This window comes from Ornithorhynchus anatinus, chromosome 20 (genome assembly GCF_004115215.2).
Source record: "Ornithorhynchus anatinus isolate Pmale09 chromosome 20, mOrnAna1.pri.v4, whole genome shotgun sequence".
Taxonomy (NCBI): domain Eukaryota; kingdom Metazoa; phylum Chordata; class Mammalia; order Monotremata; family Ornithorhynchidae; genus Ornithorhynchus; species Ornithorhynchus anatinus.
Genome location: NC_041747.1, coordinates 11,398,339 through 11,413,758, shown reverse-complemented (window position 1 = coordinate 11,413,758; position 15,420 = coordinate 11,398,339). Strand labels below are relative to the sequence as shown.

Here is a 15,420-nt window from a genome sequence, read left to right as displayed (position 1 = left end):
GTAGCCGCAAAACGATCCCATAACATACTGCTCTTCCTGTTGGTTGCTGGCTCTGCACTCCCCTGGAATTTGAGCGGATAAAGCCCCGCTGTGGAAATCCGCATTGATCCTGGCAACCGGGAGGGTAGTAAATAGTAAAATTGGGCATTGGAAAATGCGGGGCTTGTTGGATGTCAGTGAACACATCTCCTTTTAGAACAGAGCGAGTCATTCAATATTTTATTTGGATGGGCAGGTATGGCAGTTGAAGAATATGAGGAGTGAAGGTGCCACTAAACCCGAAGGGATAATGTAGCAGAACTGTGTGCCTTTGAATCCAAATGAACTGTTTGCCGATTAGAGGGAAGTTTTTCATAGCTCTGATTCCTATCGGGAAGGGAGAAGAGGAGGTTATTTTCAGGAGCTCTTGCATGAAAGAAAATGAATTTCCTAAGACTCTGTTTCTCCGAGCAAACAGTTTAAGACAACGTAGGAAGGTGACAGAATTGTATTATTTGAGGATCAGCTGCCTCCTTTTCCCATAGATAAGAATTTGTGTTTTGGCAAAAGTGATTACAAGTTTGCACGTGTCGTTCTTTTCATTGTAGGGCTGATGAGGGGAGTGAATTTTTATGAATAGTCTGGAGGAAAAGAAAGATGCCGAAGAAGGGTATTAAAGTGGAATTTGTTTTGCAGTTTGATATTCGGAAGTCAGCTGGATATCCATTCAGGTGGAATAGATTTAGCTTTTCCACATCACGAGAACGAAATTGCCCAGTGTGAGGTGTATCATCAGTGCAGTCAGTGGGGCAACTATTTTCTACATTCTGGTAAGTAACAGTTCCCATTCAGGGTCTTCTTTTTCTGATGCGCCCCTGTAGAAACAGACAGACAAATGTATATCGCCGCAGTGGACTGGAATAAATCGAAATCCTGAATTCGCTTGGCTTGTAGATGGTAAGCCCCTTGGGGACGGGAATCTCGTCCTCCAACTTTAACTACAACCTAATTAAGTTGTATCTACCCAGCACTTAGAGCAGTGTTTGACACAAAATAAGCATTTAACAGATACCATAAAAAAACCCAATAAGTATCTGAGGCCCTAAGAAATGCCCTGGTTGGGATCGCTGGGCAATTAGGGCAGTCCCCTGCCCACACTCCTCAATAGTTGGTGAAGGGATCCAAGGAACTAGGGCAGGTCCCTGATTCTCATCTTCCTGTTTCCTGCCACCCCCACATCCAACCAGTGAAATCGGCCCACATAATCTCAGAGAGTCGGGTCCAATTAATTTTTTATGTCAGGCACTGTACTAAACACTGGGGTTGATACGAGGTAATCAGGTTGAACACAGCCCATGTCCCACCTGGGGCTCACGGTCTTCATCCCCATTTTACAGATGGAGTCACTGAGGCTCAGAGGAGTGAAGCGACTCACCCAAGGTCACAGAGCAGACAAGGGGAGGGGCCGAGATTTGAACCCGGGTCCTTCGGCCTCCCCGGTTGGAGCTCAGTCCACTAGGTCAAGTTGCTTCTATGTGGCTTCGAGGCCAGGATCGTTTTGGAGAAAGATAGCCAAGTGCTGCGGTCGTGGGGGAGAAGCTCACGGGCGAGGGAAGGGTGCTCTCGGGACTGCTGACGGAAGGAAGAACGCTTGTTCCCTGGAATCAAAGGACTTCCAAATCATACGGGGTACTGCCAGGTAATGGCAGCAAAGTTCAGAAATTGCCCATTGTGCTCCAAAAAGTGACTATTAGAAATTCCCCAAGGATGTTATAGTCAGCCAGAGGTGCATCCCCTTAACCCCAGAGACCAGAAGTAGGGAGAGGCAGGGAAGAGGCCCCTACTTTTTGAGGAAGATGAGGCCTAGAAAAGTGAGGTGACTTGCCCAGAGTTGCACAAGAGACAAGTGGCAGAGCCGGGATTAGAACCAGCCTTAATACAGTGCCTGGCACCTAATGAGCGCTTAACAAATACCATTTAAAAAAAAAGCAAAACAAAATACAGGCCCTTTTGACACCGAGGCCCGTGTCCTACCCATTAGGCCACAAAGCTCCGCACACAGTGAACGCTCAAAAAATAAATTGACTCCCAGGCCTGTGCTCTGTGCACTAGGCCACGCTGCTTCTACTCTGGGGCGTCGATAGGAAATTTCAGCAAATTGGTTTTCAAGGACTGCATAATGCATATTTCTGTAAGTCAGGTGCCTAAACTGTACCTTCGGGACCACGGGGAGTGGAAAATAGCTATTAGTCCTTTTGTAGGAAGCCTCATTTTTCGTCTACCCCGAACAGAGCACCATGGCTGGAGTCAGAAGGTCGTAAACACCGCAGCTTCGGTCTGGAAATCATTTTTGGCCTCTGGTTTCCTTGGCTCCGCTCCAGGAGGTTTTATAGGGAGGTTTAAGGGTTTCAACTCCAATTCGGTCCCTTTCTGTCTGACCTCCCCTTGACTCCTGGGAAAGCTAACCCTCTAATCATAGCATTAAGCATGTTGCACCCGGCTCAGGGGTTCCTCTGGGTGGTCTCTGGGCTGGCAAGTGGTGTTGTCCGATCAGGCGTTGGGGTTGATTCTGCCAGCAAGAGGATTCCTTTTTTTCTCGGCAGAGTACTCGTCAAGCACACGCTATCTGCCAAGTACTGAACTAAGCGTTTACGATAGGTACGAGATAATCAGGTGAGTCCCAGTCCCTGTCCCACACGGGGCTCCCAGCTTAAGGAGGAGGGAGAACAGGGGTTGAATCCCCCTTTTTTGGATGAGGAAACTGAGGCCCAGAGAAGTAAAGTGAGTTGCCCGCGGTCACGTGGCAGACGGGCGGTTGAGCCGAGGCCCCGGCCGGCCCAGTCTGGGACTCTTCCCATCCTGGAAGAGCCCCACCTCCCTCCTGCCGCCTCCCTCCTGCCAGTTTTCCCTTCCCTTCCCTGGTAGGGTAGGGCTGTAGGGAAGCAACTTTCTCTTAAGGAAACAGCACGGCCCAGTAGAAAGAGCCCAGGCCTGGGAATCGAGGGACCTGGGTTCTAATCCCGGCTCCACCACTTGCCTGTTGTGTGATCTTGGGCAAGTCACTTCACTTCTCTGGGCATCTGTAAAATGAGGATTAAATCCTACTCCCCTCTTTCTTAATACTTTGAGCCCTGGATGGGAAAGGGACTGGGTCCAACCGGTTTAGCTTGTATCTCCCCCAGCACTTAGTACAGTGCTTGGCACATGGTAGTTAAGTGTTTACTATTAAACCAACAACAACAACAAAAGGTTCTCCCTGTTACTAAGTCTGTGAGCTTCATATAGGACAGGGAGTATGTCTGACCTGATTAACTCGTATCCAGTGCTTAGTACAGTGCCTGGCACGTAGTTAAGCGCTTAACAAATGCCATCATTATTATTATTATCTACCTCAGTGCTTAGAACAGTGTTTGGCACAATGTAAGCACTTAGCAAATATAGTAATAATAATAACAACAACAATAATCTTAGTTTAGAAAACAAACTTCCTTATCAATTTCCTACAGGCATGACCTCCATTTCAGAGACTGCCTTTTAAACCTCTTTCTTTTATTCCAGGGCATTTGCATGTTAAAGGAAAAGAAGAGAAAATGTCTAAATCACTAAAGAACTACATTACCATTAAGGTAAAAAGCCCGTTCAAGTCGTCTCAGTCCGTGACAGTTTTAATAAACCGGTTTTCTTATTTGTGTGCACCATCAGCCTAGCCCGGGTTCCACACACGTTGGCTTATTTTACTAATCAGAGGCAAATATCATCATCTGGTGTTCTCTAGATTTGTTTTTTCCTCTCATTCAATCCGTGGTATTTATTGTGTGCTTACTTTGTGCGGATCACCGTGCTTCCTGGCATGCTTATATTACTACTCTCTATCATATAGCGGTTGGATTATTTTCCAGCCCCTCGGCCTTGATTTTTTACCTTCCTGAAAATAAGAATATTGGAGTAACTCCTCGAGCCCCGGGAGTGGGCGTAAAAGGCCTGAAGCAATTTTGGATCAACTCAGTAGTCCCTCCCATCCAGGAAATCCGTAGGATTTATTGCACACCTGCCTTGTGCAGAGCACTCTACCTAAAACACTTGGGAGAGGACCATATAATGGAGTTGGTAGACATAATCCCTGGCCTCAAGGAGTTTACATTCTCGGGGGAGGCGGACCCAGAGGAATCTACTGCACCCTCCCTATTCCCTCCCTTCTGCATCGCCTCTGCACTTAGATCTGTACCGTTTCAGTATTTGCTAGTCACACCAACCCCCGCAGCGTGTGTCGCCATAATCTTATACTCTCCCATTTCCCCTATTTGTAATTTACTTTAATGCATATCTCCCCCTATAGCCCGGAAACTTGTGGTGGGCAGGAATCGATGTCCACCAACTCCATTGCTTGGTACCCTACCAAGGACAGCAATCTCAATACGACTGACTGACTGATCTCCCCAGCTGCGATCATTTGTTTCGCGCTGTGAGTGCCTACAAAGAAAGAAGCAGCACGGCGTAATGGATAGAGCCCGGGCCCGGGAGTCAGAAGGTCTTGGGTTCTAATCCCGACTCCGCCACTTGGCTGCTGTGTGATCTTGGGCAAGTCGCTTCACTTCTCTGGGCCTCAGTTAACTCATCTGTAAAGGAAAGATTGAAACTGAGCCCCCTGTGGGACAGGGACTGTGTCCAACTCGATTTGCTCATATCCACCCTAATGCTTAGTACAGTGCCTGGCACGTAGTAAGCACTTAACAAATACCACAGATACCAAAGTGAGTGTTGAGCGCTTACTGTGTGCAAAGCACTGTACTAAGTGCTTGGGAGAGTACAATATAACAACTAATAGACACATTCCTGCCCACAACGAGTTCACAGTACAGAGGGTCTGTCAGTCCACAGGGTCTGAAGTCAAAATTAGGCATGCTTCATGGAAGATGGGCCTGAATGCTAAACAGGAAGCCTGGGTGTGAAGCATTCATTTTGCATCTATATCATTTGCAGTCCTAGAAGGGACTAATGACTAAAAATTAATTTACATACAGGTGATTTATAGAAATAAAAAATGTAAAAGCAAAAAATAACCCAAATGAAAAATAAAAAACTTTAACCACTGGAATTTGGCGATATTTTAGACATCGGGAGTTTGGCTTGAAGCTTTCCTGATGCCCCATAGGATGAATGCCCCTGTCGGTGTGAGGACACCTGTTTAGACTTTCTTTGGTTAATTCTCGCTGCTCTGAGGTTCTGGCCAGCCTGATTGATCGATCGATACGGCAACGGGCAGAGAGCGGAAGCATGGACCAAATCTGTCCTTCTTTGAAGCCGGAAAGTCTGCATCCCCAATTCAGTCCATCAGTGGTATTTGTTGAGCACTTACTATGTGCAGAGCACCGTACTGAGCCCTTGAGAGAAGACAAAACAGGTGGCGGGAGTTCAGCCTCCCCGAGGAGAGCTCCCAAGTGTAATTTCTCTTTCATGACTGTCATGTTTCTGCCCTACCACAGATATCTAACTAGTCTAGAAGTCCAGGGGATCCTGAAACACAGCACATTTTGAACATTGAAGACAAAGAGCTTCAGTAGTTGGAGAGGGTGGAGGTGGACTGATGCGAAACTCCCTTCTAGAAGGAGCTTTTGGGAGGGAGGAAAAGACTGTGGAGTAAATGACACTTCAAAAAAACAAGAACTCCACTAAAGTCTCATGCTCAAGTCAGTCATGTTTTGGAGATTCTTCAGGTCCACTTGGTAATATCCCATCGACTCACTGTTTCAGAAGAAATTTAGCCGAAGAGGGAATTGATGCTAATCCAGTCTTTCAATTTTTCACTGTGTAGTTAATTTTGATCCAATGACAGACCTTTCCCAGCTCCCGTCCTGCATTCAGGCTCAAGAACTGAATTGAAGGTGCAGTATGGCACCCCTGAAGAAGAATAATAATAATAGTAAGAACCGGGGTATTGGTCTGGCGCTTCCTCTGTTTCAGGCCCTGTGCTGAGCCCTGGGATTAGGTACAAGATCCATCGGATCGGACGTAATCCCCTTCCACTCGTAGGGCTCCCGATCTAAGGAGGGAGAATGGGGATTAAGGTACAGAATTAGTTCCACGAAGGTCTTTTGTGGCGTAAAGTCAATCAGTCACTATGTGCAGAGCACTGTACTAAGCATATGCGAGAGTCCAACACAGCAGAATGAGCAGACACGTTCCCTGCCTATAATGATTTTATAGTCTACAGCATCGGGGGATATGAAATAACTGACATATCTGCAGTGAATAATGCAGGGTAATATAGCATCCTTGAACTCGTTGTGGGCAGGAAACTCATCTACCAACTCTGTTGCACTGTACTCTCCCAAGCGTCTAGTACAGTGCTCTGCATACGGTAAGCGCTCAACAAGTATACCTTTGACTGATTAACCTGTGATCCTTTATAAGAGAAAACACAGAAATGACCGGCTAATTATTTTTGTATTTCATTAGGACTTTCTGAAAAAATTCTCTCCAGATGAATTCCGCCTCTTTTGTATGCGTGGCAGTTATAGATCAGGTAAGGAAACATTTGACTTTGTTTGCGCTTTTCTTTTCCAACCTGTTTTCCTACTCTTTTGGGATTTCACTTTGAAGTGGCTTCAGTTGCTTCCAGCTCATATTTCCAAAATGCTGTTTCTCGGTTCCTTTTTGAGGTGAGGGAAACTTTGTGCTTAAAGTTCAAGGGAAACATTATGTTGTTGAAATTAAACCTTCTCTGCTGATGTCAGTAAACACCTAAGGATACGTGTAAGAGCCGATGGATTGTTATAATATTCTAACTAGAGAAGCAGTGTGGCTTAGTGGATAGAGCACAGGTCTGGGAATCAGAAGGCCCTGAGTTTAAATCCAGGCTCTGCCACTTGTCTGCTGTGTGACTTTGGGAGAGTCAGTTAACACCTCTGGGCCTCAGTTTCCTCATCTGGAAAATGGGGATTAAGATTGTGAGCCCCATGTGGGACATGGACCATGTCCAACTTAATTTGCTCATATCTACCCCCAGCGCTTAGTACAATGCCTGGCACATAATGAGCACTTGAGAAATATCATTTTTATTTTTTAAAATAGAAAACAGCTAGATCATAAGCCTGCCACATATTTGGAATTTGAAATAGGACAGACTTCTCGGAGCAGGTGAGGCAGAGACCCAGGATACTAAGGAGAAGCAGCATGGCCTAGTGGAAAGAGCCTGGGCCAGGGAGTCGGGGAACTGGGTTCCAATCCCGGCTGTACTACTTGTCTTCATTTCACTTCATTTCTCTGACCCTCAGTTTCCTCATCAGAAAAATGGGGAGTCAATCCCCATTCTCCCTCCCCCTTAGTGAGCCCCTGTGGGACAAGGACTGTGTCCAACCTGATTAGCTGGTATCTTTTCCAGGGATTTAGTACACAGTGCTTGGCACATAGTAAGCCATTAACAAATGCAGTGATTATTGTTGTCATCAGGAACCACTCTGGAACATAAAAGACCAGGGCTGTTTTGAGGGCCAGCCCTTATCCGTCCCTCAAAAGGCTCAGACTAGACTACGAAGCCATCAGTGATGCTAAGCTAACTGGCCCTTGAGCACAAGTTGTTGGATTTTTTTTTTCCTTCCTGGCTTCCTCTTGAAATGGAAAATCAGTTTCTAGGTCCCCTGGCCTGTGAGCTTCTGCCAGATTTTCCTTTAATGTCCTGCTCTAATAGACTTGAAAAAATTTAGTTTTTTAGTACAGCCTCATGGGAAGGATAAAAGTTATATTTTGCTTTTTTAGACTTCGGGTTTTTTTTTTTAACCACTTAGCTTTAGTGGGTAATCGAGCCTCCCTTGGTTAATAAGGGTTAGGAAGTTCATATGTTGGCTCCTGATGAAGAGTTCATTTTCAATTGCTCTTGCATCTTGATTAGGATAATTTACTCTTGTTCACTGTACTCCCACAACCTATAGGATAGATGCTAAATTGTCCTTTAATGCATATTTCCCCCCATTTTCTCCTCATTTCCTCTTCATTGCGACTATATTTTCATCTCTATGTTCCTGCGGCCTTTCAGGATGGCTCTCTTGGAAATTCACGATCATTTTCTCTTCCCCCTTTGAGGCACTCACGAAATAATAGCTTAAAAGCGACAGCCCTAACTAGATTTTAGTTTCAACTTTCCCTCGTTTGCTTCTTTCCGATTTTCTCGCTGCTTCTTCAGCCAGAGGCTCTCGGCTGGGTTTCTGGACAAAGGGGAATTGGGGTGTTTCCTTGGTGTGCAGTCCGCCCTCGTCATCTGGCTAAGAAGAAGGTTCGTCAGTCAGTCATGTTTATCGAGCGCTAGCTGTGTGCAGAGCACTGGGCTAAGCGCTTGGGAGAGTACAGCAGAAGGTAGGCAGCGTGGCTTAGTGGATAGAGCATGGGCCTGGGAGTCGGAAGGACCTGGGTTCTTATTCCGGCTCCGTACCTTGTCTGCTGGGAGACCTCGGACAAGTCACTTCACTTCTCTGCACCTCAGTTACTCATCTGTAAAACGGGAATTAAAAGCGTGAGCCCCAAGTAGGACAAGGGACTGTGTCCAACCTGATTAACTTGTATTGTACCCCAGAGCTTAGAACAGTGCTTGGTACATAGTAAGCACTTAATAAGTACCATAATTATTATCATCTAGAAGTGTATCTGTGATTCTATCTGATTAGCTTCTATCTACCCCAGCGCTTTAGTGTTTAATAAATACAATGGTAATAATAATAATTTTATTATTAGGCACATCACCACTTTGTGCCTTAGTGACTTCATCTATAAAATGGGGATTAAGAATGTGAGCCCCATATGGAACATTGACCGTGTCCAACCCGATTAGCTTGTATCTACCCCAGCGCTCTGAAGAGTGCCTGGAACAGTGAGTGCTTAACCACTACTGTTAAAAAAAAATAATAATAATGATTAGGCGTGTGTTTGAGAGCCAAGGTCAAGTGAACAGTCCCGATGAGGATGTGATTCTGTCCCTAGTTGGCTGCAAGGGGCCTTGCAGCCCACCTCCGCTAGTTGTGACTGAATGAACGTCAAAGTCATCACTTCTCTAAGGTGACAGTTGGATTTTTAAAGAGCCTTATATCAAGGAGAAAGTGCTTTAGAGCATCCGTGTCCTGACCCCAGCACAGCGTGTTGCGGGCAGGGAACGTGTCATATTTGTCATCTTGCACTCTCCCAAGTGCTCAGTACAGTGGCCTGCACCCAGGAAGCACTCAGTAAGTACGACCGAACGACTGGCTGACGGGCGTTCCTTCCAGTGTTCTCTCTAGACAGGTGGGCCAGGTGGAAGAAGGAGCCCGAATTCTTCTGTCGTGTTCTCTCCTGGTAGTCTGGTGGAGATGGGCAGACCTGACTATCCTGAACTGTGCTTTGGAGAAAGCAACAGTCGAGGCCCTGTAAAATGCATTCAGGAAATTGACACATCTTTTTCAAAGCAGCTTACCCTCTCAAATAGGTGGTGCATTAGAAAGGGTGTATAACCATTTGAAAAATCTGTGGGTTTCAAAAAAATATCTCCAGGTATAGGGAGGGTGGAAGAAAGGAGGAGTTGGGATTAGAACCTGGGTCCACTGACTCCCAAGCCCATGCTCTTTCCACTAGGCCTCCCTGCGTCTCAGAAAGTAACTGGTGGGATTCCCTCCCACTCTCTGTTCTCCTGTGGCTTCTGCAGCTGTCAGACAGAGGAGGTCAGAGGAGCTGGAGATCTTTTCCCAGGCTTCGCTTCCCTTCCTTCCTCCCTTCAGAGCAGGGGCCTGTCCTTACTCAGAAAGCATGATATCTTCACGGGCCACGTAGCCAACCGTGCACAATCCTTCCTATTTCGGCAATCCGGGAATCAGAGGGACGTGGGTTCTGATCCCTGCTCCGCTGCTTTCTGCTGTGTGACCTTAGGCGAGTCACTCCTGTGTGCCTCAGTTCCCTCATCTGTCAAATGGTAATTAAAACCATGCGCCCCATTTGGGACATGGTCTGACCCCAACCTGATGGTCTTATATCTACCCCAGCACTCAGTACAGGGCCTGTTTATATTTATTTATATCATTGTCTATCTCCCCCTCTATAGTTTGTTGTGGGCAGGCAGTGTCTATTGTTGAATGTCTGTTCATCGTTGTACTCTCCCAAGGGCTTAGTACCATGCTGTGCACACTGCAAGCGCTCAATAAATATGACTGACTGGCACATAGTAAGCAAAATGCCAACAAAAAACCCACTCTGTGTTTTCCTAGCAATAGAATACAGCGAGGACAGCATGCAGGAAGCAAAGCACCTCCTCCTGGGAATGTCCTCTTTCATCAGTGATGCGAGGGATTATATGAGAGGGCAGCTTCTCTGCAATCCCATCCGGGAAGATATCCTGTGGGAAAGGTAAGATCCGGCCACTACGGAGAAGCCCCGTCAACTCAGCGTAGGAAGACCACACTACTTTCCTTCCTAATGCTAATCGTCATCATTGTCGAGCGCTTAGTACAATGCTCCGCACCCAGAAAGTGCTCCAGCAAGCTCCCTCGAAAGGAGACGGTAAGGCTGTGGACGGGGAACGTGTCTAAGGTAAATGAGAATAATGATAGTATTACGTGCCTACTATGTGTCAAGCACTGTACTAGATTCAGCCCTCCACCACTTGCCGTTGGATGATCTCGGGCAAGTCACTTCTTCTTCTCTGGGCCTCAGTTACCTCATCGGTAAAATGGGGATTAAGACAGGGAGCGGGTCCAAACTGCTGAGCTTGTGTCTACTTTGGCAGACCGTAAGTTCACTGGGGGCAGGGAGTGTGTTTGTTTATTGTTCTACTCTTCCAAGCGCTTAGTACAGTGCTCTGCAAATAGTAAATGCTCAATAAATTTGATTGACCAACTTAGCACAGTGCCTGGCATATCGTAAGCACTTAAGAGATACTATTAAATAGCAGAACACAATGCCATTTAAAAAAAAATGACTGCAGCATACACAACCGGAAACCACTCTATGGAAAAGAGACTGTATGTTACCTCTCCAGGAAGTTCATATTCCTGGTAGCGCGGCCTAGTGGATAGAGCATGGGCCTGGGAATCGGAAGGTCATGGGTTCTAATTCCACCCTGCTGAGTCGCTGCACTTCTCTCTGTAAAATGGGGATTAAGACCATGAGCTCTACGTGGGACAGGGACCGTGTCCAACCCGATTTGCTTGTATCCACCCCAGCGCTTACTATAGTCCCTGGCATAGTAAGCACTTAACAAATACCATTATTATTATTATCCTGATACTACTGCCCTAACCCTGTACTTTATATCTCCCTAAATTAGAGAATGACTGTCACTTTTATAGTTCTTAGAAAGGCGCCTTTTGTCGTGTAGTCGAAAAGCCCATTACACCTGTGTTCTCTGAATTCTGCCTATTTCTCCCTCCTCCAAGACTAGCCAGCACCAAAGTGAATATAAAGGCCGCACTTGCAGATGACTTTGACACCCGCAGGGCTGTGGATGCCATTATGGACCTCATTCGCCATGGCAACAGCCAGCTTACGGCTGTTACTAAGGTAACCCATTAGGATGTAGAGAAAACGGCAGCCGTCCACGAGGCCCCTCCTTCCACACAGAGATTGGTTGAATGGTGTTTCTTAGAAGAAGGGAGCGGGAGCAGACCACCTCCCCACTTGGCCAAAGCCCCGGTCACGGTCTGGCCCGGCCCTGGTTTTGTTCGTGGCTCAGAAACAGAGAGATAAACTAAATCGTAATCTAAGGAGGAGGCGACCCGTGTCTTGGGAGGGGAGTCCCGAGGGAGCAATCGGGTGGTTTCTGGAATTAAACTTTCCGGCGGGGTGCAGGGAACGGCTCAGAACTTGAGTTCTAGTCCGGAGGGCGGACGTGAGCCGGGAGACAGACAAAACGGAGGTGCCCCGAGAAGGTCGGCGGTAGAGGGGCGGCATGTGCGAGCTGGGGTGTGGTGGGAGAGGAATGAGGTGAGGCCGGAGGGGGGAAAGCCCATCGAGGGGCGGCGAGGGGGTTTCCATATGATAGGGAGATGGATGGGCAAGCAGTCAGGGTTTAGGCTGCCTTCCGGACAGCCGGGGTGGGGAGAGGGGGTCAGGCAGCCAATTAAAGTGTCCTGACCTGGGAGAGGCTGACTATTAAGACGCTTCATCATGTGGTTTGCCACAGGAAACAGGTTCACCCAGAAGCCCCGCCGTCTACGGCTCTATCGTCTCCTTCATCCAAGAGTTTTGCGACACGTTTGGGATCTCTCTGGCCGGCGGCCAGGTAAGGAAGACCGTGGCTCCCTAGAAGCCGAGTTGCGGGGGTGACGGGGCGCCTCTGCCCCGTTTGAGCCCCCCAACCGTTCCACCAAGGGGAAGGAATCCAGATGGACCACTTGGGAAGCGAGCCGGGGCTGCGCGGTTGGGCAGCGGTCCAAGAGGTGGGGACACAGAGCCAAAAGGAAACGGGTTTGGAAACCCTCGTGTGTGCTCACATATGCAGACGGAGCAGGGTGTTAATCATCTTGTTAGTGTAATTATGGTCCTGGTGGAGGAGAAAGGCCTGGTTTTTTCTAGCCGCGGGGAGATGCCCTGGCTCAATCAGTGGTATTTAGCGAGTGCTTAGTATGGGAGAGTGCTGTAACTGCTTCGGAGAGAACAATAGAGCACAACGAGCAGACGCGTTCTGTGCCCGCCCTGGATGCAAGGACAACTGCGGGAGGGAGAAAGTGGGCTGATTAGGAGAAGAGGGAGACAGGGACTAGGCCAGGACCCCCACGGCCACCACCCCCACACAGAGTCCATCAGGCTGGTGAAGTGGGTCTCCTCAACACCCACATCTTTGCTGTCAGTGGGCACTTTCCCAGGTAAACGCAAAGGCAGTGGGAATGGGGAATGGGGGCTGGGGGGAGATAGGGGGCATCCAGGGGAGCTGCAGGCTGGGCAACCGCCTCTCCCGCTTCCGGCTCAGCCTCCATCACTGAAATTTAATCCCTTTCTGTGCGCAGGGCACTGTACTGAGCTACTTGGGAGGACAGAGTTCGATAGACATGATCCCCACGCTCATGAAGCTCAGGGGCAGGAAGGTGGGCTGGGGGAAAGCCCGAGGACCAGGAAGAGTCTGAAATCCGCATTCACCACCAAAAAACAGGAGTTCTGACTATCAAAATCTCCCAACTTTCCGGTGCTGGTGTCTTGCGACTCTCACCCCAGAGCCACCTGGTGTCTTGCGACTCTCACCCCAGAGCCACCTGGGGAGGGGGGACGAGTGAAAGGGAGCGAGTTAGGGCAACACAGAGGGGAGTGGGAGAAGAGGAAAGGAGGGCTCAGTCAAGGAACGTGTCGCCCCACTCTGGATCAGACTCTCCCGAGCGCCTAGGACAGTGCCCCACCTCCAGTAAGCCCTTCGGGCACCGTTGGCGGTTAGCGGGAGGAGACACTCCCTTTCTTAGAGAGTCGCTTTCTTAGAGAGTCGACCCCCACCGGCCTCCGAGTCGAGCGTTCGGGCCCGTGTCTAGTTTGTCTCAGAACAGAGGAGCTCGGCCACGCTCCAGCGGGTGGTAGACGAGCTGGTCCAGTTCCGGCTCCAGGTGCGGACGTACGCCCTGGCACTGCCCGAGGCCCCTCCCGGTGGACCCGACGCCCTCTCGCCCGACGCCGAGCGGCAACGGAAAGAACGAAGGCGCCAGCTGCTGCGGGAGAGGACCCCGCTGCTCCAGGCTTGCGACGCCCTCCGCCGGGACCTGGCCCTTTGTGGAATCAACATCAAGGTGGGTTTGGCCCCGCCAAGGCGGCCCCCCCGCTCTCCTCCCCACCCCCGGCTCCGCGGTTCTGGATCCTCCGCCGCCCGGGACCGCGGAGGTGGTGGACTGGCTCCAGCACCCCACTGCCACTGGGGCAAGGGAGGGCCAGGCCGATCCCCGTAGGGCCGGGCGGCTCGGTGGAACACTCGGCGGTGGGGTGACCGCCCTCTTAGCTCGCTCATCTAGGGGCCCGTAGCCGTCGCCGGGCCAAGCGGAAACCCGGCTGGGTCCTGGCAGGAAGGGAAACCGAGAACAGAGGGCCCCAAGACATTCAAGGTCTGTCCAGAGGTGGAAACCGGCTGGCGGCTTGAACGGAGAGATAAAGTGGGGTTTGGGTGCCCCCTGAAAGGTCACTGCGACCAGGCCCTTCCTGGTCGGGTGGGGGAACGGACCCCAAGAAGCGGTGTGGCTTAGTGGAAAGAGCACAGGCCTGGGAGGCGGGGGACCAGAGTTCTCCTCCCGCCTCCCCCTCTTGCCTGCTGTAGGACCTTAGGCAAGTCACTGAGCATCCCTCTGCCTCAGTTTTTCCTCATCTGGAAACTGGGAAACGAACGAATCCCTCTCCTCCCTTACCGTCAGACTGAAAGCCTCCCCGAGAGACAGGGACTGTGTCCACTCTGTCTTCTACCTGCCCCAGGATAGCACGATTATCTTCATCTTATACTCTTAATTTTCCCAACGATACTACATTTCAACCTGCCACATCCTTCTTGAATCTGACGTTTTTGGCTGCACAGGTTCCTGTGGGAACAAATTCCATGTCTTATCTCACACTGTGCGAAGAAGAATTTCCTTCTGTTTTGAGTTTCCGCATGACTGGGGTGGCCAGAGAGGGCTAAGTGGAGCAAGGTCACATCTTACATGCTTAACTCGGACAAGAAACGGGGGTGGGAGGGACCTAAGCCTTTTCCTACCAACTGGAGCTGGTATGTGGGATCATGAGCCTCAAGCAACCTGGGCTTCTCATCACCTTTCTGGTTTGTGATCAGCCCTGGATTACTTATCACTGTTACTACTGTTAATAATAATAATAGTATTTGTTAAGTGCATGCTATATGACAAGCAGGACACAGCGTCACTAAGGGAAGGAGAGGACACATATTTAGCCCCCATTCTACAGCTGAGGAAACTGAGGCAGAGGGAAGCTAAGTGACTTCTCCAAGGTCACACAGCAGGCAAGTGGCAGAGCTGAGATCAGCGCTCCCATCCCGATCCCCAGGCCTCGACCGCTTCTCTTATTTATGGTTACCTCACATAGCTCAAGGCCACGGCGGTAACTGAAGTGAGTTTCCCAGCGTGGAGACCTCAGGGAGGGGAGTCATTCTGTTAATATATTAAGTCATTCTGTTAAAATATATATTAATATATCCTGTATATATATTTTATATATTAAAATACCAGCATTTTGGGATGTGACACCAATGCACTTCATCTGTTTTGACGACATGGCAAATAGACTTGACCTATAAAATTAAGCAAGGCCTAGAATACTTGGCCATCTCCCGTTTGCATTATCTGTATTTCAGGACAGAAGCAATACTACTTCAACATGGGAAATGCAGGATCAAAGACCCGACCCACCACCTGGAAAAGAGCTGGATTTTAAGAAGCACTTGGAGGGTGCCAAGAACTGAAGCTATTTTAACCCCACAACTTGCCATTAAAGTTCCTGTCGGCATCGAAGACAAAG

The 15,420-nt window shown here is 48.9% G+C and overlaps 1 protein-coding gene across 3 annotated transcripts in view; it reads left to right on the top strand.

The window, feature by feature from the left end:
• Positions 1-15,420, top strand: part of CARS2 (cysteinyl-tRNA synthetase 2, mitochondrial) — a 33,339-nt gene extending 17,919 nt beyond the window's left edge. For 2 of the 3 annotated variants that reach the window (XM_039914882.1, XM_007668664.2), the window contains 8 exons: positions 676-809; positions 3,538-3,605; positions 6,436-6,502; positions 10,200-10,338; positions 11,367-11,490; positions 12,113-12,211; positions 13,446-13,697; positions 15,257-15,420. In XM_039914882.1, coding sequence (XP_039770816.1) covers positions 676-809; positions 3,538-3,605; positions 6,436-6,502; positions 10,200-10,338; positions 11,367-11,490; positions 12,113-12,211; positions 13,446-13,697; positions 15,257-15,364 — 991 coding nt within the window. In that variant the 3' untranslated portion in view covers positions 15,365-15,420. The remainder of the gene's footprint in view (positions 1-675; positions 810-3,537; positions 3,606-6,435; positions 6,503-10,199; positions 10,339-11,366; positions 11,491-12,112; positions 12,212-13,445; positions 13,698-15,256) is intronic. The other variant, XM_039914883.1, reaches the window with a different exon arrangement.